We start from the raw sequence: 26,237 nt of genomic DNA, 5'->3' as shown, positions 1-26,237 counted from the left end.
GCACTGCCACCTGTGCCATTAAAACTCTGGTCAGCAGTGCTGCAGGGCTAAGGCAGGCTAGTCCCTACCTGTCCTGGCACCACACAAGCAGCGAGCAGGTCTGGCTCCTATGCGGTGAGGCCACAGGGCTCAGCGGTGCTGTCCCAGCCCTGAGCACCAGCTCCCCATTCCTATTGATGGGGAACCATGGCCAACAGGAGCTGGGGGGGTGGTACCTGAGGGTGAGAACAATGTGTGGGAAGCCGTCTGGCCTCCCTGCATGAGAACTGGACCTGCTGCTGGCTGCTTCTGGGGTGCAGCATGGAGCCAGGACAGGCAGGGAGCCTGCCTTAGTCCCATTGTGCTGCTGACTGACGTAAGCCTGCACCCCAATCCCCTCCCCCAGCCCTGAGACCCTCCTGCACCCCAATCCCTCATCCCTGGCCTCACCACAGAGCCTGCACCCCCTGCAGGAGCCCTGCCCCAGCCCAGAGCCCCCTTAACCCCTCATTTCTGCTCCCACCTTGGAGCCTGCACCCCCAGTTAGAGCCCTCACCCCCTCGTGCACCCCAACCCCCTGCTCCAGCCCACTTAAAGTGAGTGAGGGTGTGGGAGCGTGAGCCACCACGGGAAGGGAAACGTAGTGAGTAGGGCTGGGGCCTGGGGCAGGGCTAGGGGTTAGTTTTTGTGCACTTAGAAAGTTGGCAACAACCCTACCCGCCAGCAGAGGGTGGGGGAGGGCACAGCCAGCAGACTGCGCCAGGCTGGCTACGGCTGTGTCACAGGGGCGGCATATGGGGCCAGGCTGCCTCTCGCACCCTGCAGCAGAGCCGGGGCAGGCAGCCCAAGGGCCCTCTAGCGGCTAGATGCCAGGCACCGCTACCGGCGGCAGGGTGTAACATTGGAGGAGGTGTGGGCGCTAGGACCCGGCGGTGGGAGCAGGGACGATCCTCCCGCCAGCGCCACGCTCCAGCCAGGGGCGCCCAGACACTAGCGGAAAGGGTAACCCCGCGCGGTGCCTGCCGGGACTGGGAGCGCCGCCGCGTGTGGGAGTTGTAGTCCCCACCGCCGTGTGCTGCCCGCAGGGTGTAACACAGTCCAGTGCCCTATGACGCGGCGGCTGATGGGAGTTGCAGTCCATGACGTCGAGGCGCGGAGGCCGACGGGGCCTGTAGTTCTGCTGGGGGCGGGCTCGCTGCCCGGCGGGCGGCGCTCAGTCACACGCCAGCGGACTGAGGGAGGGAGGCGGGAGCATGGCTGGCAGGTCCCTGCGGGCGGCCCGGCATCACCTCAGCCCGCTGCTCTCGTTGGACGCTCGGCGGCCCAGCAGGTAAGGCGGGGGGAGCCGGCCACTCAGCCCCGTCACCCAGGGGCCCCGATCGCTCCCTCCGCCCCCGTGCGCTCTCTGTGCCCCTCACCCTGGTGCCCGGGCTGTCCGCGCTGTGCAGCGAGGTGGGCATGGGGGGCTTGGGCGCTGAGCGACCGCCGGCTGGCAAAGGAGCCCGAGCGGCTGCACCCTCGGGGGAGCTGTGTGCCACCTGCTAAGTACTGCCCGGCTGCTGCTCCGTGCCCTGCCCAGGCAGACACGGAGGGTGGGCGGGGAGGGGGAGCCCGGCACGGCCGGGGACTGGTGCCCTGCCCAGGCAGACAGGGCGGGCGGGGAGGGGGAGCCCGGCACGGCCGGGGACTGGTGCCCTGCCCAGGCAGACAAGGTGGGGAGGCGTCGGAGCGCAGCCAACCTAAAATCATAAAACGCGGCCCCTGTCCGAGCTCCTCCGTGTTGGGCGGCCACCTTGAGGGGCCTTGGGCCTGGTTTTCAGACCCGGCTTTTCCCGTGGCTCACCTGGGGCTGTGCGCCTCGGACCCGCGGTGTATTTCAGGAAAGGTCCAACCCCAGAAATTGTTTGAGGCGTGTTCACTGCAGTCATTTTTAAGGCTTTCAGTGAGAATGTGGGTGGCCCCTGTTTCTTTTTGAGGCCAGAAATAAGTGCAGCTGCAGCTGGTTCATGACTGGGTCACTTAAAGACTGCAATAATACAACTAAATAATAATAATGGGATATAGGAGTGGGGAAGTTGATATATGCTGATAAAGCTCTAGGCATGGAATTGTTGCGGTGTGTATATAGAAAGCAAATCGTTGTCTGGAATAAAAAAAAACACAGTCTTGGCTACACTATGAAAATGGCACACAAGTTCCCATTGCTTCTGCTGCACTGATGGGGGGCCTGGTGTGGACAAGCTCCCTATGGCTGAACCTGTTGTAAAAACTCTTCCAACTACACGAGCTTACAGAAAGTTTAACAAAAATGGTTTTAAAAGTGTGTCTTGGCCACAGGAAACTTACTTATGCAGGGGATCCCACTGGTGCGATGAACCTTTGGAAAATTTTGGTGAAACATCCCATGCATAGATATAGCTATCTTAATGGAATCTGAATGTCTATTAAATGGATTTTCAAATGACTAATCAGAAATAAGAGAGACAAAGTGGAGAGGTAATATCTTTTATTGGGCCAGCTTCTGCTGGTGAAAGAGGAAGCTTTCAAACTTACATAGAGCTCTTCTTCAGGTAGGTGCCTAGTGCTTCTCCTCTTTCTCTTTCACCAAAAGAAGCTGGTCAAATAAAAGATATTACGTCAGCCTTCTTGTTTCTCTAATATCCTGGCATCCGCATCGCTACAGTAACACTGCAAACTGTAGTCAAACATATCTCAGAGCAGAAAGTGGAAGCAAGATGTATTTTGAAAAGCAGGTTGTTTCTGAAAACAGTTGAGTTTGCCTCTAAAAGGAAGTGGTTGTATGGTAAATGCAGTGGGTCAAGTTCTGCCTTCGCCTCCCACTGACTTTATGTGCAATATCTCAGTGTTAGAAAAGCAGACAAGTGGGGTTATGAATACAGTTCTGTGCCTCTTTAAAAATCTTGCAAAAGGATTTTAAATTTGTTAATTAGTGTAGTGTTGCTGCTTTGTACATTAAATATATAACCTAATATTTGATATTCTTGGAGTGTTTCTTGGGCTTAGTTTCTACCAAGATTTGAAAACAGTTGTACTCTGTATCTGATTGGGATAATTTACTCGTGTTTTGGGTGGTCAAGGAAGAAGGAGGCTTAACCTGGAGTGTGCATTCTTTGAGTCCCACTTCAGACCTTGTGTTAAAGGACTACTGATGTCTGCTAGTTGGTTCCTTGGTTGAAATTCAATCAGCAGAGAAGGGGAAAGACAAAGGGCACACAGGTTTATTCTCGATTTATCACTCTAAAGGGAAATTGGAAGAAAATTTAAGTACAATCAAATGGTGGATTCCCATATGTGCTTTGGGAACTGCTGGGTTTGGGCTTTGTAGTAAAAGCATGTTATGTCCAGAAATCCTCCCCTTCATGCACACTCTTGTGTACTGGGTAATTATCCTTGTAAATGTGCTGTCAGCTTGACAAACAGTCAAGCGCCATCAGTGGTGTGAAACCAGTCCTTAGAATGGATGCACAATGTTAAATGTATCCTCCAACTGCACATATGTTATGCTAATAAAGTGACTGTTAGGTGGATGATTGCATTGCAGAGAGTGACATTCAAATTGGATGGTCTGTCCTGTGTCTTTGAGATGTGAGCCTGGGGTGTGTAACTGATTACCATTAGAGAAGCAGGCTTCCTCACATCCAAAAAGGGGACATGGAGAGAAGCTTGAATTGGGAGAAGAGATAATGTGAGACAGGTTGGATGTTCAAAAAGTGAATCAGGGAACTTCAGACTGTTGTATGACATCCTGTATGGCAGAAGGAGAGATGGTGCTATGTATCTTATCACACACCAACCCTTCTCATCATTTAAAGTCTGAGATTTAAGGATAACTGGCTTAAACTATATGGATAGATTTGGGTGTTGTCCCCTACATGTTTTTGTACCCCCATTGATCTGCCTGTCTCTGGCGCTCGTTTCAGAGTCTTTCACACCCAACTCAATAATCTGCTCACTCCTTCAGGGATTTCCCCTGTGCTGTCACTGTCATGTCAGAATTTCCTAACTTCCTGGTATAATTACTATCTATTCATAGTTGTTTGCAGTATTGATGTGGCAATGTTGGTATTGGATCAACTTCTGTTGGTGAAAGAGACAAGCTTTTGAGCTACACAAAGCTTATCTTCAAAGAAGTTGGTCCAATAAAAGATTACCACACCCACCTTGTCTCTCTCTTCCTAGGAAAACTGGGATTAACACTCTATCTGGAAGATGGGATTGTATTACACTAGCTGTAGATAAACACTTGTTTGTTTCCTTAGTATAGTATGCACCTCATATCTCTTAGGGAGAAACAAACTATGCAGCTTTTTCCTGTGTTCCATTCCATATGGCAGTTCTGAGCAAACTGCAGTTCTGAGCAGACCCCTTTTAAACATCGCTCTGTGAGAGAGCTCTTGTTCCTCATCTGCCGCATGAGGCAGGCTAATCCAAACAGCGTGTGGGAGTTGGGACTTGGATTTGGTTTCACTAGCTGGGAAAGGGAGTCCATGCAGGCAGCTCTCTGCTTCACGTAGGCAGGTTTCTCTGGCTGAAGCACTAGCTTATTTATTCCTCTCTGTCTCTTGCATGTGTGCACACACCCACCCACTATGAGTCACATGTAAACAGCTCACTAAACTTCCGTTCCTGGGAAGTGAATGAGCAGCAACACCTGGAAATATCTATATGGGGTTTTAAAGCAAAATCTGTCTTGATCTGTGTATTATAAAACTAGGTGATTTGGCTGCCAGTTGCATTTCAAGGCTATTTTGGCTGAATGGTTCTTCTGCTGCATGTTTGTTAACTTCAGCCACTGAAGTTATATAAATTAAATGTGAAAAGTATATGGATCAAAAGTCATAATTACAATTCATACACTCAACCCACACACACTTTTTCTCCTTTACAAAACTTAAAATTTTTCAAACTTGCACTGATCTGTTTTGAAATCTAAGCTATTCCCCCCCCCCCCCCCGCAGTTCTTTTAATTTTGGGAAATAGTGTCCTGTTAATGTTATCTTCTTTTAAAAGAGCAACTTTTAATTAACTACTTGCCGTTTGCAGTTTTTAATTCTAGAATAACACACCCTAGTTATTTAAGTCTCCGCCTCTCTCTGTCTTGTGATAGTGAACTGCATTTTTGTGGCATGACTGGCTAGACAGTTGCATTCTATCTTTTTATCTCTCCCTTACAGGGATAGTCTCCACTAAAACACAGAATCTCATTCACAGATTCCAAGGCCAGAAGGGACCATTGTGATCTAGTCCAGTGGTTTTCAAACTTTTTTTTGGCAACCCAGTTGAAAAAAATTGTTGATGCCTGCGAACCAAAGGAGCTGGGGATGAGGGGTTTAGGGTATGGTAAAGACTCAGGACTGGGGCAGAGGGTTGGGGTTCAAGAGTGAGAGCTACGGGGTGGGGCTGGGAATGATGGGTTCAGGGTGTGGGAGGGGGCTCTAGGCTGGGACAGTGTGGAGGTGTAGGAGAGGGTCAGGGCTCTGGGCTGGGGGTGCAGACTCTGGGGCGGGGCCAGGGTTGAGGGATTTGGGGTGCAGAAAGGGGCTCTGAGTTTGGGGGGGGGGGCGCATTGCTGGGGTTGGGTGTGGGTTTACCTCAGGCAGCTCCCAGTCAGTGTGCAGCAGGGATGCTAAGGCAGGTTTCCTGCCTATCCTGGCACCACGGACCTCATTGTGCCTCGGAAGCGCCCAGCAGCAGGTCCAGCTCCCAGGTGCACAAGCAGCTCCGCAAGGCTCTGTCCCATGGGCACCCCCCTCAGCTCACGGCCAGTGGGAGTGCTCAGGGTGGGGGCAGCGTGGGGAGCCCCTGCACTCCTCTTCCCCCTCCATCTAGGAGTCAGACCTGCCGCTGGCTGCTTTCGGGGCGCATTGCGGTGTCAGAACAGGTAGGGACTAGCCTGCCTTAAGCAGACAGCACCACCAGTGGGACTTTTAACCGCACAGTCAGCAGTGCTGACCAGACAACCCAGCACTGGGTTGCGTCCCGCAGCTTGAAAACCACTGATCTAGTCTGACCTCCTGTGTAACACAGACCATAGAACTTCCCCCAAAATAATTCCTAGAACATATCTTTGAGAAAAAACATCCCAACTCGATTTAAAAATTGCCAGTGATGGAGAATCCACCTCCACCCGTGGTAAATTTTCCAGTGGTAAATTGGGTTCATTACCACCCAAACTGTTAAAAATTGATGCTTTATTTCCAGTCTGAATTTGTTTTTCTTTAACTTCCAGACACTGAATCATGTTTTATTTTTCTCTGCTACACTGAAGAGCCCATTATCAAATATTTGTTCCCCGTGTAGGTACTTACAGACTGTAATTACATCACTGCTTCACTTTCCCTTTGTTAAACAAAATAGATAGATTTAAGGAGCTCAGTTGCAATATGGCATGTTTTCTAATCCTTTAATCATTCTTGTAGCTCTTCTCTAAACACTTTCCAATTTATCAACATCCTTCTTGAATTGTGGACACCAGAATTGGACAAGTATTCCAACCTCGCTGCCCCTACTCAAGGTTCCTCTCCTCCAGTCTCCCTCTGTCTTTACAGTTCAAGTTACTGAAGTTGCAGTTTAGGATGCTTGCATGAGAAAATTATCTGACTGATTAGTTACACTTTCTGATTCCAGTAATCTGTATTGAAACTGGCCTGTCCAGGACCCTAGGAGATATGGACTAAAATACACCCTGCAGCTGAATTCACCAGTTAAACCAGGGGTTCTCAAACTGCGGGTCAGGCCTCCTTGGGGTCACAAGCTTACAACCTGGAGGGTCACGAGTTGTCAGCCTCCACCCCAAACCGTGCTTTGCCTCCAACACTTATAATGATGTTAAATTAAAAACACTTTTTATATATCTATTGGGGGGGGTCACACTCAGAGGCTTGTACTGGTGACCTCCTTCACATAGCAAAAATTTGAGAACCACTGAGTTAAATCGGCTTTATGTATCTAAACCATAGTAATGAGAGAGAGAGAGACACACACACACACACACACACACACACACACACGTTCGTTCATTCATTCATTTAGCTGGAGTAAATTTGACAGAAATAGGAATTGATTGTCAAGGGTTGTTTATGGATTTACATAAGGAACACAAGCCATACTTGTTCTCAGCTTTTGGTTCAGTTTTAAACCACTGTTGATACTATGTTCAATAGTGGTTAAATTTAATAAATTTAATAAAGCAAATAAGACACCAATCCTCAATCTCTCTCTTTAATGTTGCATCATGAAGTGTATTCTATAGTGCAAAAGCTTGCTCAGTCTTCGGCTATTATAATAGATTTGTGGGGAGAGGGATAGCTCAGTGGTTTGAACTTTGGCCTGCTAAACCCAGGGTTGAGAGTTCAATTCTTGAGGGGGCCACTTAGGGATCTCGGGCAAAAATCAGTACTTGGTCCTGCTGTGAAGGCAGGCGACTGGACTCAACTCAATGACCTTTCAAGGTCCCTTCCAGCTCTATGAGATAAGTATATCTCCATGTAATAATAATAGATTTGAGGAGGAAACCATCACCAACATAGATTTGACTGGCACTTAGATACCATCGCTATAGGCACCTTAAAAGTGCTCCAGATCACATCCCTCTGTTCAGAACAGGTCTTCATGCTGTGGCAGTTAAAATGCTAGCAGCCATCAGCTCCTTGTCTGTACAGGTACTCCGACAGATAGAGCTGCAATAATGGGTAATTTTTTTGGAAAACAGCTTAGTGTAGACAGGCCCTGACACTGCCGCACATCCTGTGTGGATGCAAGCAGCACTCCGTAGCCTGGCGGCACCGCCACAACACCATACAGAACCAACTAGTGAAAGCCATCCCACCTTCCCTGCGGAAGATCACTGTCGACTCCGCCATCCCCGGGACAGACAGCCGACTGCGACCCGACATCGTCGTGACGGATGCAGAAAAGAAGGTCCTCCTGGTAGATGTCATGGTGCCTTTCGAAAACCGGTCACCTGCCTTCCACGAGGCCCGAGCACGGAAGGAATCGAAGTATGCCTCGCTGGCTGAGACCCTGAGAGCCCAGGGCTATGAAGTCCAGGTACACACCCTGATCGTGGGAGCCCTGGGCTCATGGGACCCCCGCAACAAGCCGGTTCTGAGAGCATGTGGGGTCGGTTGACGCTACATCCGGCTCATGAGACAGGTCATGGTTTCTGATGCCATCAGGTGGTCCAGAGACATTTTATACTGAACACATCACTGGACAGCGCCAGTACCACACTGAGTAATAGAGACACCTGACCAGGGAAATAACCCACTTCCTTCCCTGAGGGACCAAGGGACACATCCCACCCATGTACCTATCCGCTCCACCGATACTGACTTGGACTCCTTATTCATTCCATGGATGGCGAACCGGAGCCCACTTATTCACTGACCCTTTAAAAACCCTTGCACCCCACTCTGGGTCTATGCCGGTTATGCGATATGTATGTATCTGTTCATCCTTGCAAACGGTATCTGTAACCCCCCATAACCCAAGCCTGACCCCAGATGCACAGTACCTTCCCTCTCAACCTGTGTATATTTCATTTCAAGCATTTACTTTAATAAAATTTTTAAATCTGTAAGGATTGCCTGGTACAAGGAAAGCCATGTCTCCGTAGCAGGGTTCACTGTGCAAGTTAGCTGTAGATTCACACCCTGACTTGCTGCACACTAAAAGGGGCAGTTTGCCATGTGGATGGTGCACCAAGCACCTAATTAGCAGATATTTACATGCAAATGTAGTTTGGAAGGGATAAGGAAGTTCCTGGATATCTGTTGTTGGTCTTGTGGGGCATCAGACAACCTCCTTTCAAAGACAAAAGAGAGGAGGAGGTGGCCTGCTGGGTGGGGAATTGTAACACTATTAGCTGTTAACTAATAGTTAGTCTTGATTGTCATAGGTTTGTGTAAAGCTTTTGGTTACCATGTCAACAAGCCTTTTTTTTTTTTTTAAATGAGATATTGAAAATCTTGGTTTGTGGGAGAGCTCATCAGGCACTCCCAAGAATTTAGAAACTCTTTTGTTTAGCAGATGCCAATATGCTTTCTGAATGGAGCCTTCTTGGAGGAACACTTTCCCCAAACTATTAATGTAATGTTAATCTGGTGTGAAGTTTGAGAGGATGATAGGCAGGCTTTGGGTGAGCACAGGACTTGGAGCCAGCGAATTCCTGAGTGTCAGTCCTGGTTCTGACACGAACTCTTTCTTTGGTCTTCTGAAAGATATTTCTTCTCTGCCTCAGTGTCCCATCTGTAGACTAGGAATGTTAAATAGTGACTCATCTCTCAGGATGGTATTATGGTTAGTGTTAGCCTAAGGCTTTGACGTTTCATGTAAGTGCTAAAGGTTTTAATTATTTTTCAGGCTTTGCAACCTGCTGCCTGTTTTTCAAGTATTGATGGAAACATCTCACATCCTGATTGATTTTTTTTCTATTTGCTTAACTAGTTTTTCAGAGTCACCAAATTGTGCTATGAACCTGGATAGTACTTAGTGTTTATACAGCTTAGTCCAATTCCCTGACTCTGGTGGTTGTGTAATTTCAGCTGCCAATGTAGAAGCCAGCTTGTTCTAGAATCTCTCTCTGTCTCGGGTGAGTGACCTGGCTGGTGCTGCATGAATCACAGTAGTTCAGTCTCCAGGCTTTTTAGGTGCACACACTTTTCAGCAGGTGAAGCAGCCAGGAAGCAAGTGTTCTAAGATCTGCTCCTGCTTTGTATTTGCCTTCAGGATTCCTGCTTTTGCCACTGTGGCTAAAACCAGCTTGGACAGTGACTAATCTAGAAGGGCAGCTTTCTGCAGAGACAAGTTTCAGCTCCTCCTCTTTCCACTAATAGAGCTGTTAACTGTGGGGGTCATTGCAGAAGGTGCTGAAGCTATTTTAATGTGCAGGATGCACACACAGCATGTTCACTGGAACCATCTACCATTTATTGGTATGTACAACAAGCTTCTCTGTCCTGTAGTATCATCATCATGTCCACTCATTAGACTCCACACCCGAACATAGTCACTTTATGAACTTCGTACCCTCATATCTCAATGTCTGTACTTTGACCCATCAACCTTTAACCTCCAATTGGGGATATTGCAGGTTATGTATTCCTTATGCCACCCGATCTTAAACCAAACTTTTCATTCTCGATAATTTGAATGTTATTCCCTGATAACCAGAAACTTCTGTGCCTAAACTCTGTACCCTTCACTTTTTCTTAATATCTTAAAATTTTTAAATCGGGGAGGGGGACCCAAACCAGTAAGGCTCATTGAGAAGTAAAGTGGGCCAACTAGCTAAGAGGAGGACTGGGCAGGCCCCAGAAAGTGCTGATAGGCCTGAAGGAGAAGCTAGCTAATAATAGGCCAGTAAGAAGAGAGCAGGCCCGTGGCTTCTGTCAGAGGGAGAAAAGCTGTTCTGGGACTTGGCAGGACTGTGCTCTTCCTCCCTGGTTTGCTAAATCTGCTAGCTGAAGTCCATAGCTGGAGGGGATCAGCTGGCCTGGGACAGTTCTGGTGTGTAGTCAATGGTTGGCAGACGCACATCCCTATGATATTAGGCCTTGCAGTACTTGGGAATCTCTGAAGCCGCTGTCAAAAGAACCTTGTAGAGAAGGCAGGTAATAGATCTGCCTTGCAAAACTGCCTTTAGCATTTATCATCCCAGGGCACAAACTCTGCTCACCCACTGGTACCAGGAGGCTAACAGAGATCCACCAATGGCTACTTGTGTGTCAAAAAATCTGACTCTTCCCCCAAGCAAGTGAATTCAGCGTGGCTGTGAAATGAAATGCAAAACTCAGAGGTATGTGATATTCTGTTAAATCCCTAAGAGAGCTGGGGCTTTTCAAAGAAACTCAGTCCTGCAGAACATCTTGACATGCATGTTGTTAGTTGAGATCTGAACTGCCTATGTAAAGGTTTCACATGCTGGGGAATTTCTGTGCCCGCGAACAAGATTCCCACACTTGGTGTATGATCTTTTCAGCAGGAATGTGCGTGTTTGTTCTCCCACCTCTTAGCGAGGTTCGTTAAGGGGTGTGTGTCACCTTCCTCTCAAACATTTGTTACAGAGGGAAAGGATTCTGAACTAGATACTAACATGCCAAGTTGTATGGTTGTAAGGTTTATTGTCCACCTGGGCTATATCTGCTTTTTTTCCACGCAGAGCACATGCAGCTTTCTGCATTTGAACTCTGTTTACATATTCCAAGTAACTTAGGCCTTGTCTACACTACAAAGTTTTGTTAGCAAAAGTTATGCTGCTTTAATTAAAGCGCTTTAATTAAAACTAGGGCTGTCACATGGTTAAAAAAAATGGTGGCCAAAGCATGAAGGGAATGTTTAGCATATCTGGCAGGTAAATATCTTGCTTGCTACCTACAAAAGTCCCATGCAAATGCCTGTTCTTACTTTATTTTCACATTGTAAATAAGAAGTGGGCAACATTATCTCCCATAAACATAAACAAATTTGTTTGCCTTAGCTATTGGCTGAACAAGAAGTAGGACTGAGCGGACTTGTAGGCTCTAAGGTTTTACAGTGTTTTGTTTTTGAGTGCAGTTATGTAACAAAAAAAATCTATTTGTAAGTGGCACTTTCATGATAAAGAGAGTACAGTACAGCAGGGTTCTCAACCTTTTACTTTCTGAACTCCCTCCCCCGCGCTCCCCCCCCATATGCTATAAAAACTCCACGGCCCACCTGTGCCGCCACAACTGGTTTTCTGCATATAAAAGCCAAGACTGGAATCAGGAGGTAGCAAGCAGGGCAATTGCCAGAGGCCCCATGCCACAGGGTCCCCCTTAAAGCTACATTGCTCAGGCTTTGGCTTCAGACCTGGGTAGCGGGACTCAGGGCCCTGGGCTTCAACTCTGTGTAGTGTGGCTTCACCTTTCTACTCTGGGCCCTAGTGAGTCTAATGCTGGCCCTGTTTGGTGGGCCCCCTGAAACCTGTTTGCACCTCTTCCCCCCGCCCCCCCCAGGGGGTCCCAGACCCATGGTTGAGAACCACTGCAATACAGTATTTGTATGAGGTGAATTGAAAAATACTCTTTTGTTTATCATTTTTACAGTGCAAATATTTGTAATAAAAATAAATATAAAGTGAGCCCTGTACACTTTGTGTTCTATGTTATAATTGAAATCAATATATTTGAAAATGTAGACAAACATCCAAAAATATTTAATAAACGTCAATTGGTATTCTATTGTTTAGTAGTGCTATTAAAACTGTGATTAATCATAATTAAAAATTAATTGCAATTAATTTGAGTGAATCGTTTGAGTTAACTGCAATTAATTGACAGCTCTAATTAAAACCGCTGTTGCATGTCCACAGTAGCTCCATTTGTCGGCAGAGTGCATCCACACTAACAGCTGTTGCATCGACACAGAGAGCAGTGCAACTTTGTGGTAGCTATCCCATTCTGCAACTGACTGCAGGGTGCTTTGCGAAGGATTTACAATGCCTCAGGAGGGGGCAAGTATAGCATCCCATGATGCAGGTTTCTCAATCCCATTCTTCCAGGGGCTTCCAGTTCCTAATAGATTGTCAGCTGCTTTTCAACTGAAGTGGGGGGGGGAGGGGAGGAAGAGGAGAGTGGTGTATCTGGGGCGGTGGAGACAGCAGACTAACCGACTTATCTTGACGCAGGGGAAAGGGAGAGCTCACACACCCCAGGGGACACCCTTCGCCCCCTCCCCCAGCCTTTGGCTCTGCTCAGCACAGCAGTCTCTCATAAGAGTGGCCTTGCTGGGTCAGACCAAAGGTCCATCTAGCCCAGTATCCTGTCTTCCAACAGTGGCCAATGCCAGGGTCCCCAGAGGGAATGAACAGAACAGGTCATCATCAAGTGACCCATCCCCTGTTGCCCATTCCCAGCTTCCGGCAAACAGGCTAGGGACACCATCCCTGCCCCTCCTGGCTAATAGCTATTGATGGACCTATATTCCATGATGGACCTATCCTCTCCCCAACCAGCCTGCTCTGCCTGCCTGCCTCTGGTTCTGTGATTCCCTCCAAGTGCTCCCATTGCCTCCTCAGTTGATGGGAGCTGCATCCTGAGCAGCTCTGTGAGCTCTCCATGCTGAGGAATGTCAAAGCAACATAGTAGTGTCTTCCTCCCATCCTGCTCCCTGCTGCTGTGTTCCTAGTGCAGGGCAGAACGGGAGCATTCCATGTTAATGATTTGCTCTTTGTTCTCCAAACAGAGCAGCAGGCAGCTGTCAGGTCCTTTCAAGAATTTTGAAAGGGGAGAGGCACATGCCTGCAGGGCAGCAGAGATCAAAAAACAGTGAGCAGAGCGGGCAGGCATTGTGGGATACTGGTGCAAGCCAGTTGTGTCGACAAAGCAAACAGCAGTGTCTAAGCTGATACTGTGTCACTTTAACTTTGCCACAAAAAACTTTTATGCCTGTCGTTGAAGTGGTTTTATTTTGTTGGCAGAAACAACAGGTTTGCTACCAAAAGTAGCTTTGTAGTGTGGACGCCTCCCCTGTTTTGTCATGTAGACATGTCTGAGTGGCATCAGTCACTGTATTATCTAAGCACTAAAGCGTAGTATCTGCCTTTCATATCTGCTTATTTTACATGAGTTAAGATCCTACCTAGGTGTCTCCAAAGAGAATGTGCTTTTTAAAACTGATGATGGGCAAGAAGCAACATCTTACCTTCTGAGCTCTGCATCATGTTTCTCTTTCTTCTTTGCACTTGGCTTGTATTTCAGAGATTGCCTGTGTGTCTTCAGCACTGCGGCCCAGCAGAGGAGTACGGGAGATGAGTGTGGACCAGAGGATCCCCACGATGAGCCGAGGCATCCCCTTTCTGAGCGAACTCTAGAGCTCAAAGCCAGCAAACTGGAAGAACAAGTCCATGATTTAACTGTGAGTCTACCACTAGCAGCATCTTAGCCAAGGTATCCCCACGTCCTCGGGGTTCAGTCCCTTCCAAGTGGGAGGGCTCATTCATTTCACTGTTAAGCCACCTTCCTGAACACATTATAGATTACATCTTTTATCCCAAAGCTTTTCACCAACTTCGCCACGGAAAGACAGCCATCTCTGGGCTGCAGGGTGGCAACCAGCTACTCTTGCATAACATGAGGAGGCAATGCCCCATTCGCAAAGTGCTTTATGTCCTCCTCCAAAACATCAGCTGTTGATTACTGCTGGAAGTAGGAGACTAGACTGGATGAACCGAGTAGTGTGATCCTGGCTAGCAAATACTGTGTTTAGTAGAGAGTCCCTGTTCAAATCTTTTGAGTGTTGCCTATTTAGACCTGCAGTAATTTTGCCTCTGTCTTGTGAGAATTCAAATGATACTGATCCTGATTAGCCTGGCCTCATGGCGTTCAAGGATCACCAGGTCTTAGAAGGTTTTATACAACTCAGATAAATGTGCAAAATGATCCATCTCAGGCAGGCCTGATTTATGGAATGTATTTAGTTGCTTTCCTCAGTTGAGGAGATGGTTTTCTATGCTTTTGGAAATCAGCATCTGTTCTCAAATCCTGCTTTCTAAACTCTAGGTTCAAGGTGTTGTGGCCAAGTTACTTTTGCTTTACGTAGCAGAGCAGTGTTTCATTCTTTCTACCATAGGTGCCAACTTCGTGCGTGCTCCGGGGCTAGAGCACTCACAGCGACTTGCAGGAGGCACTAGGGAGGAGGAGCGGAGGTGGGGGAAGGGCAGGAAGAGGCAGGCCAGGGTGGAGGTTTGGGGGAAGGGGCGGAGTTGGGGTCTGGCACCCCTGGGGAAATCCCTAAGTCGATGCCTTTACCCTCACCTTTATCCCTTTCAGTTCCTTCATCTTACCAGTTAATCACGCCCATCATTTTTAGAACAGAATCACTCATCCCATCTCTGTGAACTTGTAATCACCTCCTAGCTCACCCACTCCATCTGCATTTCTAGACTTGGCCTCCTCCCTGTCCTCTCCCTGTGGCTCTCCGCAGTTGAAAGAGTTGGCTGTTTCATTTGTGCTGCATCATCTTAATTGGAATGTCCTCATACTTCCACCTCAAAGCAATGAGTTACTTCTGTTCTGTAACCCTTCCCCCACTGTACTAATTTCAGTGGAATTAATGGGGTCAAAGATGTTAATGTCACCCTGTCATAATCCAGTGTTAAACAGATCTCAGCCTGCTTCGTTTTATGGCAAACACATGATTAATTTTATTTTTTTGTTAAATATAGAGAAAAGAAAGGAAAGCAGGTCTAGTATTGTGTAAGGCTTTCATTGTAACAACTTGCCTTGTTCTCTTCCCCTTTTGCCACAGAGTCATTAGTGGGGAAAATTCCCTGACAGTCTCTTAGAGGGTATTAAAGATGCTAATAACTGTCTCTTTTTTAGGGAAAAGAGAGAAAGTTAATTGTTAAAAGTTAAAGTTGCTGCTGCTGCTATTGTTAAAGTCCAATCCCATTTTCAAGAAGACAAAATAAGATACACACAAACAGGGCTGGCTCTAGCCATTTCGCTGCCCCAAGCATGGGTGGCACGCCGCGGGGGACGCTCTGCCGCTCACCAGTGCCGTGGCTCCGGTGGACCTCCCGCAGACGTGCCTGCGGAGGGTCCGCTGGTCCCTTAGTTCCAGTGGATCTCCTGCAGGCGTGCCTGCGGATGCTCCACCAGAGCAGCGGGAGCAGCGGACCCTCCACAGGCACACCTGCGGGAGGTCCACCGGAGCCCCCTGCCGCCCTCCTGGCAACCGAAAGAGCGCCCCCCCCCCCAGGGCGTGCCGCCCCGAGCACGCGCTGGTGCCTGGAGCCGGCCCTGCACACAAAAGAGAAAAGAGAACAACAAAGATAGAAAATGCAACTTCCATTTCTGGTATTGACTTTCACTTGCAACTCCCCTGTTGGCATCTTATTAGCCACTCTGAGATCTGACAAACTTTTACCAGCATTGGGCTGTTTAGGTCATTGCTTTTATCTGCCTCTCTGGTTTACAGTGGTGTTGCAAAATACACTGTCTTGGCCAGCTAAGCCAGACTCTTACTAGAAGGAAAAAGGAAAAGGGTAGGAAAGAGAAGAAATAAAGTGGGGGTTGAAAAGGACACGTGGGGTGGGTCTGGAGGTATGTAACAGTGTCACATCCCAGGTGGTAGTTGGGATTTAGGTAGAGCAGATGGAGACAGTGATGTCATCTGTGTCCCTCTGTCTGGCCCAGTCTGGTCAGGGCATCTCACAGGGTCAGGATGGCCCAGTGATGTTACAGTAGATCATGGGATCCCAGGAGATTGCGGGGCTGGCAGCCATGATCGTAAAGCTCGCTTAAGTAGTTGTTGGCAATTAGCTGCTGCTTCTTGATATTGTTTTCCTCCAAAAGTCTTTTCTTTTAAGAATCTCAAAAGGGAGTCATGGACAAAATAGCCCAACCCCTTATGTTCACCAAGTAGGCTTAATTTCCAGCACCTGGATTTTGATTAATTGATTTCCAGTTCAGAACTTCTCTTGTTTATCAGGCTTGATTGAAACCCAGTCCTTGAGTTACATCAGTAGGCCTTTTTGTTTGGATTAATTCAGCCTTTGTCTCCCTTTTGCATCTTTTCCCGTCAACTTATATTATTCTAGATTGTGCCATTTTATGAGCTTTCACTCACTCCTTACAGTTGATCTCACAATTAAGGTAAATTCATAGCTCCCATTACTGGCTGATGCTCTGAACCCCCTTTACAACTATAAAATGGGTTTACCCACCAAGCTATAATTTCCTGAGCAAATCGTAAATTAGTACACTGCTAATGTATTGACTATATGAATTTCCTCCCCAAGATGGCTCCATGCTCCCTCATGGGTACGCTGTGCCTGAAGGGCAACAGACTCTGGTCTGACAGATTAACAGGGCAGGCAAACAGCAGAGTTGAGATCAGCCTGCGCATCATCACTTTACGAAGGGTGCTACAAACAAATGCATTTTATTGTCTCTACATCTTCCCAATGCAAATTGCATTGGGATAAGAAGAAAATGAGAGTGGCAAATGTACCGATGTGGCAAGTGAAAATAGAACGTGAAATATTGCAAAAGATTCCACTCCTGCTGACGCAGTTTCTGAGAAATGTTACTCCTCACCCAAACACACAGGTGTGTGTGAGAGAGTGAGCGAGAGGAGTGGGTCACCAATTCTACATTGTCACAGTGCCACCGCTGTCCAGTTGGGGAGAGCATCTGTTAGCCTTCTATGGCTGTCTACACTAGAGAATTTTTACACACGTGCCATCCTGGCTAACACTGGTTCAGCTACTATGGTGTGAGCAATGTTGGCAGCCCTCTGTTGAGGAGCCACCAACCTCACAACTATTTTGAGCACCGTGATTAGATTTGTTCCAAACAGGGTTATTTCACAGGGCACTAAAAAGAGCTAATCTTCCCTAGGGGTGCCACCTCTGATAACACTGGTTCAGATGTACTGGTGAGATATTTTTTGTAGCTACTCCCATGAGTAGGAAGGGCTAACGAAGAGGGAAAGATGCAGGGTCTTTCTAGAAATTATCACCCTGACAGCAGCTATCTTCTGCACTAGCAAAGCATCAGCTGATTGCAAATTCATTGCTAAGATCTCTCAGTCAGTTGCTAAGGGAAAGAATCCATCAAAAGCTGCACCTTGAATGGTCCAAAAACAGCAGATTGACTTGACAGTGTGGGTTGGTCTGCTCAGCTGTGCCCAAAATCCTCCTGACCAGGTACTGTTAATCTGCTCCTGGTTTTGCTGCCTCAAGCAATGGGAGAGGCCTTTGGGCATGTGTGTTCTTCCTAACTGGGGTGGCAGGGCCAGCATGAGCCAGTAACTTGCAGGGGCAGTATATCTTTAAATAGACTGTCTGTGTAGGGGGATGCAAGGTTCACGAGGTTATTACATGGGGGGTTGCGAGCTGTCAGCCTCCACCCTGAACCCTGCTTTGCCTCCAGCATTTATAATGGTATTAAATATATTTAAAAGTGTGTTTAATTTATTGGGGGCGGGGGGCGCGGGTCACAGTCAGAGGCTTGCTGTGTGAAAGGGGTTACCAGCACACTCCCTTGTCTAATGCCTGTGCCTGTTGCTGTGTGTTCAGGAGCAATACCGGAAAGCGTTGGCGGATTCGGAAAATGTCCGAAGGAGAACACAGAAGTTTGTGGAAGATGCCAAGCTGTTTGGTAAGCGAAGTGCTGCTGGCACTGTGCAGGAGCTGTTTGCTGCAGCATGACTTGCTTGGCTAAGCACAGTTGGGATACAGAGCAGAAAGTACAGATAAGCTGCTTCCCCTCCCCGTCCTTCTGCCCTTGTTCTTTTTAAAGCCTGTTGTGGTGTTTGGCCTGAAGTGACTGGTGGCTGGTCTTGCTAGCTGTTGTCTGCATATTCAGCCAAATCCTGTGGGTTTATTTTGGTGATAGCCCTATGGCTTGTTTCTTTTTTCCCAAGTCTACTTTGTAACTATGGTCTATACTAATAAATCATACCACCCTGTGGATTTTGGGAACGTACTTTTAAAACACTTACATTCAGCTGCTGAGCTGGTGTAAATCAGCATAGCTTCCTTGACTTCGATGAAGATTTACACCAGCTGAGAATTGGCACTTTGAATTTATTCCATGCTCTAAGCAATGTCATCAAGCTGCGATCTCCCTTCTAGTACTGAGATCCTGTTCTTCCCTTCACCTCCATTATGAAATTAATGGATGTAGTGCATGCTGGGATAGAGGCCATCACTTTGTCAATTAATGTATTCTTCTTAAAATATATATAGTAAACTTAGTGTTGGTGAAATGGGCTGGACTGATAGTCCTGGAAACTGATATCCTTGATTCTGATGTTGCACCTATTCTGTGATAAACAGCAGAGGAAGCATTCCACACTCTGTCTTGTCAATGTATTTTAATCCTTCTGTGAAGGGACCACCTCTAGGGGTGGGAGGATAGTTCAGTCCCCATGGAGAATCCAGTCCTGGGCACCTCTGCTTAGACTGTCGTCATCAGAAACGCTAGTTGTGGTTTTGTGATGTGGGCACATGTCAGCTTGGAACCGGGCTGAGTCCATCATCTCATATCACTTAGGCTGCCAAGCACTCATCAGATGGTAGCACTCTAGGATACTACTGGTATGACTTTGATTCAGACCTGAAACCGAAGGGTAGAAAGCTCTGTACCCCATATCAATCCTAGGAGTTTCTTTTTTCTCATTAGTTAACGCTTGTCTGAAGGCTGCTGGAGCTTATCCTGGATTAGAGTGCCTATATTTCCTTTGCTTTGTGCCTGCCTGATCTGCTCGAAAACAGCTGTTATATTCACGGTCTATCTACATTGTTGGAATTGGAATAAGCCCAGATGCAAGACTACATAGACCAATATCTAATCTGCTATGGATGCTTCTTTGTAACTCTCTTCTTTCTCCTCCTCTTCCGTGTTGGTTCTCTACACAGCTCTCAAACCTATATATGAAGGAGTATGCAGTGTTTGTTGTTCATGTCTTCCCCTTTCCTCTCCCATCTACCTCAGATCCCTTTTTGTTATGTTACTCAGCGAACATGTCCCTATCACCTGAGAGAGGGAAGGTTTCTGTCAATCTTCACATCTGATTCTCTGCAACCAGAAATATACAGCTGCCCAAAATGTATACAAACTGCGCCAGGTTTTCAAAATGGCACCAAGCTTTGGATTCTAGACCATGCCTATGTTACCAGGGCTCACCTGAAGCCTCGCTGTAATGTCCCAGGTTACAAGAGCAGGTTACAAACAAAGTATTGAGACTCTTTGTGAAATAACTCTGCTTTATGCAACCTGTGTATATTGCATAGCTATTGATCTACCTAGGTATATACCTCACCCATTACTATGGTCTCTGGGAGCCTGTAGTGCACTCTTAAGTACTGTCTGTACAATACTGAGGTCTCAGTCGCAGGAGATGCTGAATATTCTCAGTTACCATTGAAGTGGGAGCTGAAGGCAGTCATTTCTTAGGATCAGTCCCTTCCAGTCTGACATGTCAACATGCCCAGGGCTGATGCTGTAGCCTTGCAGTATCTGCCACTGAACTGACATTGCTTAACGTCCTGCCTCTTTGTGTGTGTGGCTGCAGGGATCCAGAGTTTCTGCAAGGACCTGGTGGAGGTAGCTGATATCTTGGAGAAGACTACTGAGAGCGCTGCAAGAGAAGCAGAGCCTAGTGACCCAAAACCAACCCTCAAGAAGATCTGTGAAGGCCTCTCCCTCATAGAGGCCAAGTTGCAAAGTGTATTTGCCAAGCATGGCCTTCAGAAGATGAACCCCGTCGGTGGCAAATATGATCCATATGACCATGAAATAGTCTGCCATGTGCCAGCAGAGGGAATGCAGCCTGGCACAGTGGCACTAGTGACTCAGGATGGCTATAAACTCCACGGCCGCACTATCAGACATGCACATGTTGGTGTGGCAGTAGAGTCACAGGAGTGATGTAGTGGGTGCACCCATTGGGATCTGAGCTGAGGACTCTGTCACACAGTGGCGATAGCAGCTGCATGTCTTTTCTTTTATTTATTAAGCTAGGTTTGTATTGTACATTGGCTTCTTCACAACATGTGCAGTAATCTTGGGTTTAATTCCAAGAGGCTCAATTATTTAATGTTACTTTTTCTGAGTGTGTGTAATGCTGGGAATCCTGCTGTTTATTGGAAGCATGTGGCACTGCTAGCCCCCTTTTCTGTTGGATTCAGGTCTCTATTAAAACTTGCACTGGGGAAAGAGGGAGTTGGGGAGAGAGAATCTGAGAGCCAGGAATTTCTGCCTTCTGATCCCAGCTCTGACGTACTCTTTCTGTGGCTTTCGGCAAGTCACTTAGCCACTTTGCCTCAGTTTCCCTATTTGTAAAATAGGGATATAATAATACTTAACTAACCACCTCACAGGGGCATTGTGAGGATTAAATAATGGTTGAGATGCACCTTAGAGCTGAAGATCTCTAGCTAAGTGCTAAGTATTATGAGACTTGTGTGGTCTTTTATTTTTCCTGTTTCCCTTAGGCAGAAGGAGCTGTGAAAGCATCTACTATTTTCAGCCAGACTTTTCTCATTTCTCTTCAGAAAGCAATTCTGAATTAACAAAGCCGTAATCATCTTGTATTTGAGTATGGATGAGGGTTTTTAAAAAAAAAAAAAAAAAAAAATCATCAACTGAAACGTGATCAGATTAATGTTTGCTCTCCAGCTAAGACTTCAGACCTGCAGAGCCGTCCCTAGGGGACAGCGAATCAGGGCAACCGCTCCCAGCCCCGCACTTTGGGGGGCCCGGTGGGCTGGCGTCATTGGCCGGCGCCGCATGGGCAGCGGGTGAACCTCTGGCTAGGGGAGGGAGAGCTCTTTGGGAAGTCACAGCCTACCCTTCCCGCTCCTGGGACAGACCACGCTGGAAGTGATGTCACTTCCGCTCCGGTCCCTGCACCTCCCTAGGGACAGCCCTGCAGACCTATCTGCTTCTCACTAAAGTTAAACAGTGGGAGTGACACCAGGCAGGGGGAGCAGGAAATGTTCTCAAGTTTCAGCCACTGAGCAAAGATCTAGGCCTGTTCTCCAAACAAGAAATATTTTTAAGAGAAGGAAAATCTATCTCTAGATCATTTGTGCTGCAGCTTCCAAGCATCAGAAACGGTTCACTCTTTACTAGCCCTGAAAAGGGAAATATGATCTCTTATTTTGTCAAGCCACCAGCTAATTGATACACAATTAACACCGATGCCTTTCCCAACCCTAGTTCAGAGCCTGTTTCCGCCTGGCTGTGGATAGACATCAAATTTAGGCTTTATTTCATTAGTGAAAGCTCAGTGTCCTTGAATAAGTTGCAGCAGCAAGTGTGAGCAAGTGAAGAGAAGCAGGGATCCGAGTGCCCATCAAGTTTGGGAGCTGGCCTGAAGGGTTCTAGCTCAAGGCAGCCTGGCGTAAGATCATAGGGCATTTGTATCTCTCTTGCTGAACAGTTTGTCTGTGTGATGCCTTCAGCTAAACTGAAAGGATGGGTAGACTCCTCATCCTCAGCATTACTGACTTACTAGAAGCAAATGTCTATCTCTGAGCTAAATGGGAATCCAGCCCTCATTTAACGAACAGCAGGAGAAATAATGGAAGAGAAGGCCCCAAGCTATCGGCCGCATTATAAAAGGCAAGAAGGGTGAACAGTTGTACTTTCAGGTGGTTCCTTCAGGAGTTCTTGCCCTCTATCTTATCATCATACCTATGGTCTGGCAGGTGTTTGGCTCTGCTTCCAAAGACTTTTGTCTAGTGGGGACGCCAGTTCTGTCTCGGAGGAGGTATTCCTTTCCCATTCCTTTGCAGATGTGAGATGCTGAAAAAGCCAGGAGAGGCACCCATAGTCTTGTTGTGATGGACCTCAAGATTACAACCTCCCTCAATTAGCAGCTACAAATTAAGACTTTCTGGGAAGATTCCATAAACATAGAACATTCATCTGAGTGAGTTTCGTTCAAAGACAGACATGTCTCTTCTCATATGATTAGTACAAAACTGCCTCTTAATAACAGTACCCATAGTTCCCTTGGGGGTGATTCAGCATTCTCATTGTTCATTTCAAAACACTTCTTAGCGTGTGTATGTGCCTCTGACGATTTAGGATGTTGAGGTGGGTGTTGAGGCAAGTACTTGAGATTGCAGCCCTAGAAATCAGTACTTCATGGCAATATTGGATCATTTCTAGCAAGCATCCACTTACATTTCTTTATCTGTGTAACTTCTACAATACTGGTATACCTTACAGGTCTGTTGTGAGGATTAATTTAAGGTGTACAAAGTGCTCTGAGTTCCTTTGACTAAAGGTGCTAGAAAGAGGCATAGTAGCACTGTTATTCTTCTTAGTTTTCTGCTTCACTTTGAATCTCACAATGTAAGTGCACCTAAGCAAATCTCAATGGGCCAATCTCCCAAATCCCCTGGCAGGAGTTAGAAATCTTAGGCTAATTTTGGTCCTGTTGCCTTTCAAACACACACACACATCCCTCATGTGGCTGAGGTTGTCTGTAGCTCGGCTAAATTTCTTCTAGGGAGATTCCAGTCCCCTAGCTGTCTTCTGTGGTTTGCATAAAGCTTGCACGCTAAACACAGGGGGCCAGATTTCTCTTTGGTGTAATTCTTTTGCACTTCAGGGAGTTATACCATGGAGGAACTGGGCCTGTTGGCTTTTTCTTCCCAGTCACTTTATGATGGCCTGACCTGAACACAGAAGTGTATTAGAAGGGAAGGTTTGGCGGAGGAGGGAAAATGTCACAAAAACACTAATAATTTCTACTTGAATACATCCATGAACCTTAGAACTTGAGCACTTAATGTAGATGACTGGATAACAAATGTGTGTTCAGCTGGAGTCATGGGATAAGATAGGAAGCAAAGGGTAGAAATAAATGGCCAGTTTTCACAGTCGAGAGGTAAATAATGGATCCCCCAAGGACCTGTACTGGGACTAGTGCTGTACAACCTACTCATAAACAATCTGGAAAAAGGTAAACAGTGAGGTGGCAGAGTTTGCAAACGCAGAATTAGTCAAGATAGTTATGTCCAAAGCGTTACAAAGAGATCTCACAAAACTGGTTGATTGGCAGCAAAATGGGAGATGAAATTCAATGATAAATGCAAAGTAATGCACATGGGAAAACATAATCCCAACTATACATACAAAATGATTGGGTGTAAATTAGCTATTACCACTCTAGAGAGAGATCATGGACTCTTCATGAATAGCTCTCTGAAAACATCTGCTCAATGTGCAGCAGCAGTCAAAAGCTAACAATGTTAGGAACCATTAGAAAAGGGATAGATAGTAAGAAAATATCCGAGTGCCACACTATCATCCATGGTAAACCCACATCTTGTGTACTGTGTGTAGTTGTGGGTGCCTCATTTCAAAAAAGGTATATTAGAATTGGGAAAAGCACAGATATTGGCACCAACAGTGATTTAGGGGTATGGAACAGCTTCTGTAAGAGAAGAGATTAAAAAAACTGGGACTGTGCAGCTTGGAAAAGAGACTAAGGGACAATATGATAGAGGTCTATGAAATCATGAATGGTGTCGAGAAAGTGAACAGGGAAGTGTTGTTTTCCCCTTCACATAACACACGAACCAGGGAACACAATGAAATGCATAGGCAGCGGGCTTAAAACACATAAGGAAGTACCTCACACATTGAAAGTCAACCTGTGGAACTCCTTGCCAGGGGATGTTGTGATGACCAAAAGTATAAGTAGGTTTAAAAAAAGACCTATCCTCCAGAAACTTATCTAATTCTATCAATGGCTATTAGTCAAGATGGTCAGGGAGGCACTCCCATACTCTGGGTGTCCCTAAATCTCTGACTGCCCTAAGCTGGGACTGGATGACAGGATGGATCACTCGATAAATTGCCCTGTTCAGTTCACTTCCTCTGAAGCACCTGGCATTGGCCACTGTCAGAGGACAGAATACTGGACTAGATAGACCACTGGTCTGACCCAGTATGGCTGTTCTTATGTGGTGTTGGTCAGTAGAAATGGCTCTCTGCTCTTGGTCTCTAACAACCCTTCTTTATGTTAGTATTCACCTTACTTCATGACCTCAGTAGATCTTGTCAGTGGGGCACATTTGGGTTGAATTCTTCCACGAGGCTCCGGGTGGCAGAATCATAAGTTTGGCAGCCTGTCTGTATGCAGTGCAAAATGTGACTGTTGCTAGGTGGACCTCAAATTCTCAATGCTTCATTAACAGATTCTGCTGAAACAGCTGTGATAAATCAATTGCTATTAGCACTCTGATTTTGAAAATATTTAAGTTTTTGTATTTTAGTTTTCTTTTTATTTTAAAGCACAACGTATTTTGGTATCACTTTTGCTGAGTCAAATGAACAAAGAATTGCTGATCTCCAAAAAGTTACATCCTTGTAGTTGGTAGGAAACTTTCAATATGTTTTTTTTTTCCATATGTTTCTATGCTCTTATTTACCCAAAGGTTCTAGTGTATGAAAGGGAAATTCATATGGAAGTGTGGGGAATGATGCTGATGATTGATGACAGAGATTTGAGTTAATGTTGGAATTTGCTGATTTCTTCTAGATGTCTGGATACAGTGTGTGCTAATAAAAATGGTTTTTTTGTCAGGATTTTTTGACTGTTGAAATGTATTGCCCATTGCAAGTGCTGTTGAAATGAGGGCAGTACTGTAGGGTTAAAGATTTGTAGCTATTCTCGTTCTTGCTGTATGGAATCAGCAACATTCATCAGGGCTTTTTAGCGATCCTTCATCTGGACTCCCGGAAATATTGTGCATGTCTCTGACAGGCTCTGAGCAGGCTCTGTCACACTCCCACAGATATGCTGTCAAGAATCTCTGTGTTGGACTAAACCATCTGGTGATGTGATGGCATCATCGCTATCCTATGCTTCCTGGACTGTTTGCCATTTCCATAAATACAGCCCCCAATCTAAGCCCATTTGCGTGGAGAAATGCCTTGCAATAGCATCCGTTCATTTTGCAGTATCTCCCAATACTTCACCTTGCAGATCATTGCCCTTATGTGACACATGGTCTGTTGCATTTTGCCCTTTTGGGTGCAATATACTCAAGCAAGTTTACTCCTTATTGACGACTCATTTCAAATAGCTTTATTGTAAAGCGTAACCCTCTTTAACTGGAACTCATGGTCATCCCAAAGAAGGTTATGGTCTCTGGGATTTACTGAGGAGAACAGGCTTCATGCCCCTCTTAGACTAAATGCCTGTTTGTTTCTCTTCAGCTCGTGTAAATCTTTTGCCTTGTCCCTTCCCCGCCCCAGACCTTCATGCAATACAAGGTCTGCCCTCCCTTCTGGTTTTGGCTGAATGTAGGGAACTTGCACCCTTTTTTTGGTGGGTCCCACTTTCCTAATTTTGCCAGCAGCTTTGATTCTCCCTGTACAGCACCTATGCACTTCTTACCTGAGGGGCCTCTGCCATTTCTTTCCAAGTGGCCAATATTGGGTGAATTCCCAGTTCTTATGTGAAAGGCACTTGCTGCTCAAAGGGGCCTGGCTACCAAACAGCAGTGATAAAACCTGCCCCACCTGTTTGCAGAGGCCACTTCCTTGCGGGTGCCACAGTAGGGAATTCTATGTCGTCCCACAGTATGGGACTAGGAGTGGCCGCTTAGGTCTAGAGTGGCCCAGTGTAAGGACAAAACCAGCCCAGCAAGTGCGGTATGATGTCCTGTAATGCATGCTAATGGCTCTTCTAGTCTTCTGTCAAAGAGCGAGAAGCAAGAACTCATAAATGAGGATCAC

General features: G+C 46.5%; 1 protein-coding gene across 3 annotated transcripts; it reads left to right on the top strand.

Moving 5' to 3' along the window:
* Window positions 1-1,176: 1,176 nt before the first annotated feature.
* On the top strand, window positions 1,177-25,080 carry GRPEL2 (GrpE like 2, mitochondrial). 3 transcript variants are annotated; one of them, XM_032794414.2, is made up of 4 exons: window positions 1,177-1,309; window positions 13,743-13,878; window positions 18,047-18,128; window positions 20,047-25,080. In XM_032794414.2, exons 1-4 carry the CDS (start codon window positions 1,233-1,235, stop codon window positions 20,400-20,402), a joined length of 651 nt encoding a protein of 216 aa, XP_032650305.1. In that variant the 5' UTR covers window positions 1,177-1,232; the 3' UTR covers window positions 20,403-25,080. The 3 variants fall into 3 exon arrangements, with proteins under 3 accessions (XP_032650305.1, XP_032650304.1, XP_032650306.1); XM_032794413.2 differs by having other exon boundaries at window positions 1,178-1,309; window positions 13,722-13,878; XM_032794415.2 differs by lacking the exon at window positions 1,177-1,309 and adding an exon at window positions 9,980-10,798 and having other exon boundaries at window positions 13,722-13,878.
* The last annotated feature ends 1,157 nt before the right edge of the window (window positions 25,081-26,237 follow it).

The sequence above is a fragment of the Chelonoidis abingdonii genome, chromosome 7 (assembly GCF_003597395.2).
Source record: "Chelonoidis abingdonii isolate Lonesome George chromosome 7, CheloAbing_2.0, whole genome shotgun sequence".
NCBI lineage: Eukaryota > Metazoa > Chordata > Testudines > Testudinidae > Chelonoidis > Chelonoidis abingdonii.
Note: the sequence above shows the minus strand (reverse complement) of the source record. Positions and strands in the feature narration are given on the sequence as shown.

Excerpts from the sequence above, each read along its gene's own strand:
- GRPEL2 (XM_032794413.2), top strand. The coding sequence starts at position 1,233 with ATGGCTGGCAGGTCCCTGCGGGCGGCCCGGCATCACCTCAGCCCGCTG. Across the intron at positions 1,310-13,721 it reads GACGCTCGGCGGCCCAGCAG|AGATTGCCTGTGTGTCTTCA; the intron begins GTAAGGCGGGGG and ends CTTGTATTTCAG. Across the intron at positions 18,129-20,046 it reads GGAAGATGCCAAGCTGTTTG|GGATCCAGAGTTTCTGCAAG; the intron begins GTAAGCGAAGTG and ends GTGTGGCTGCAG.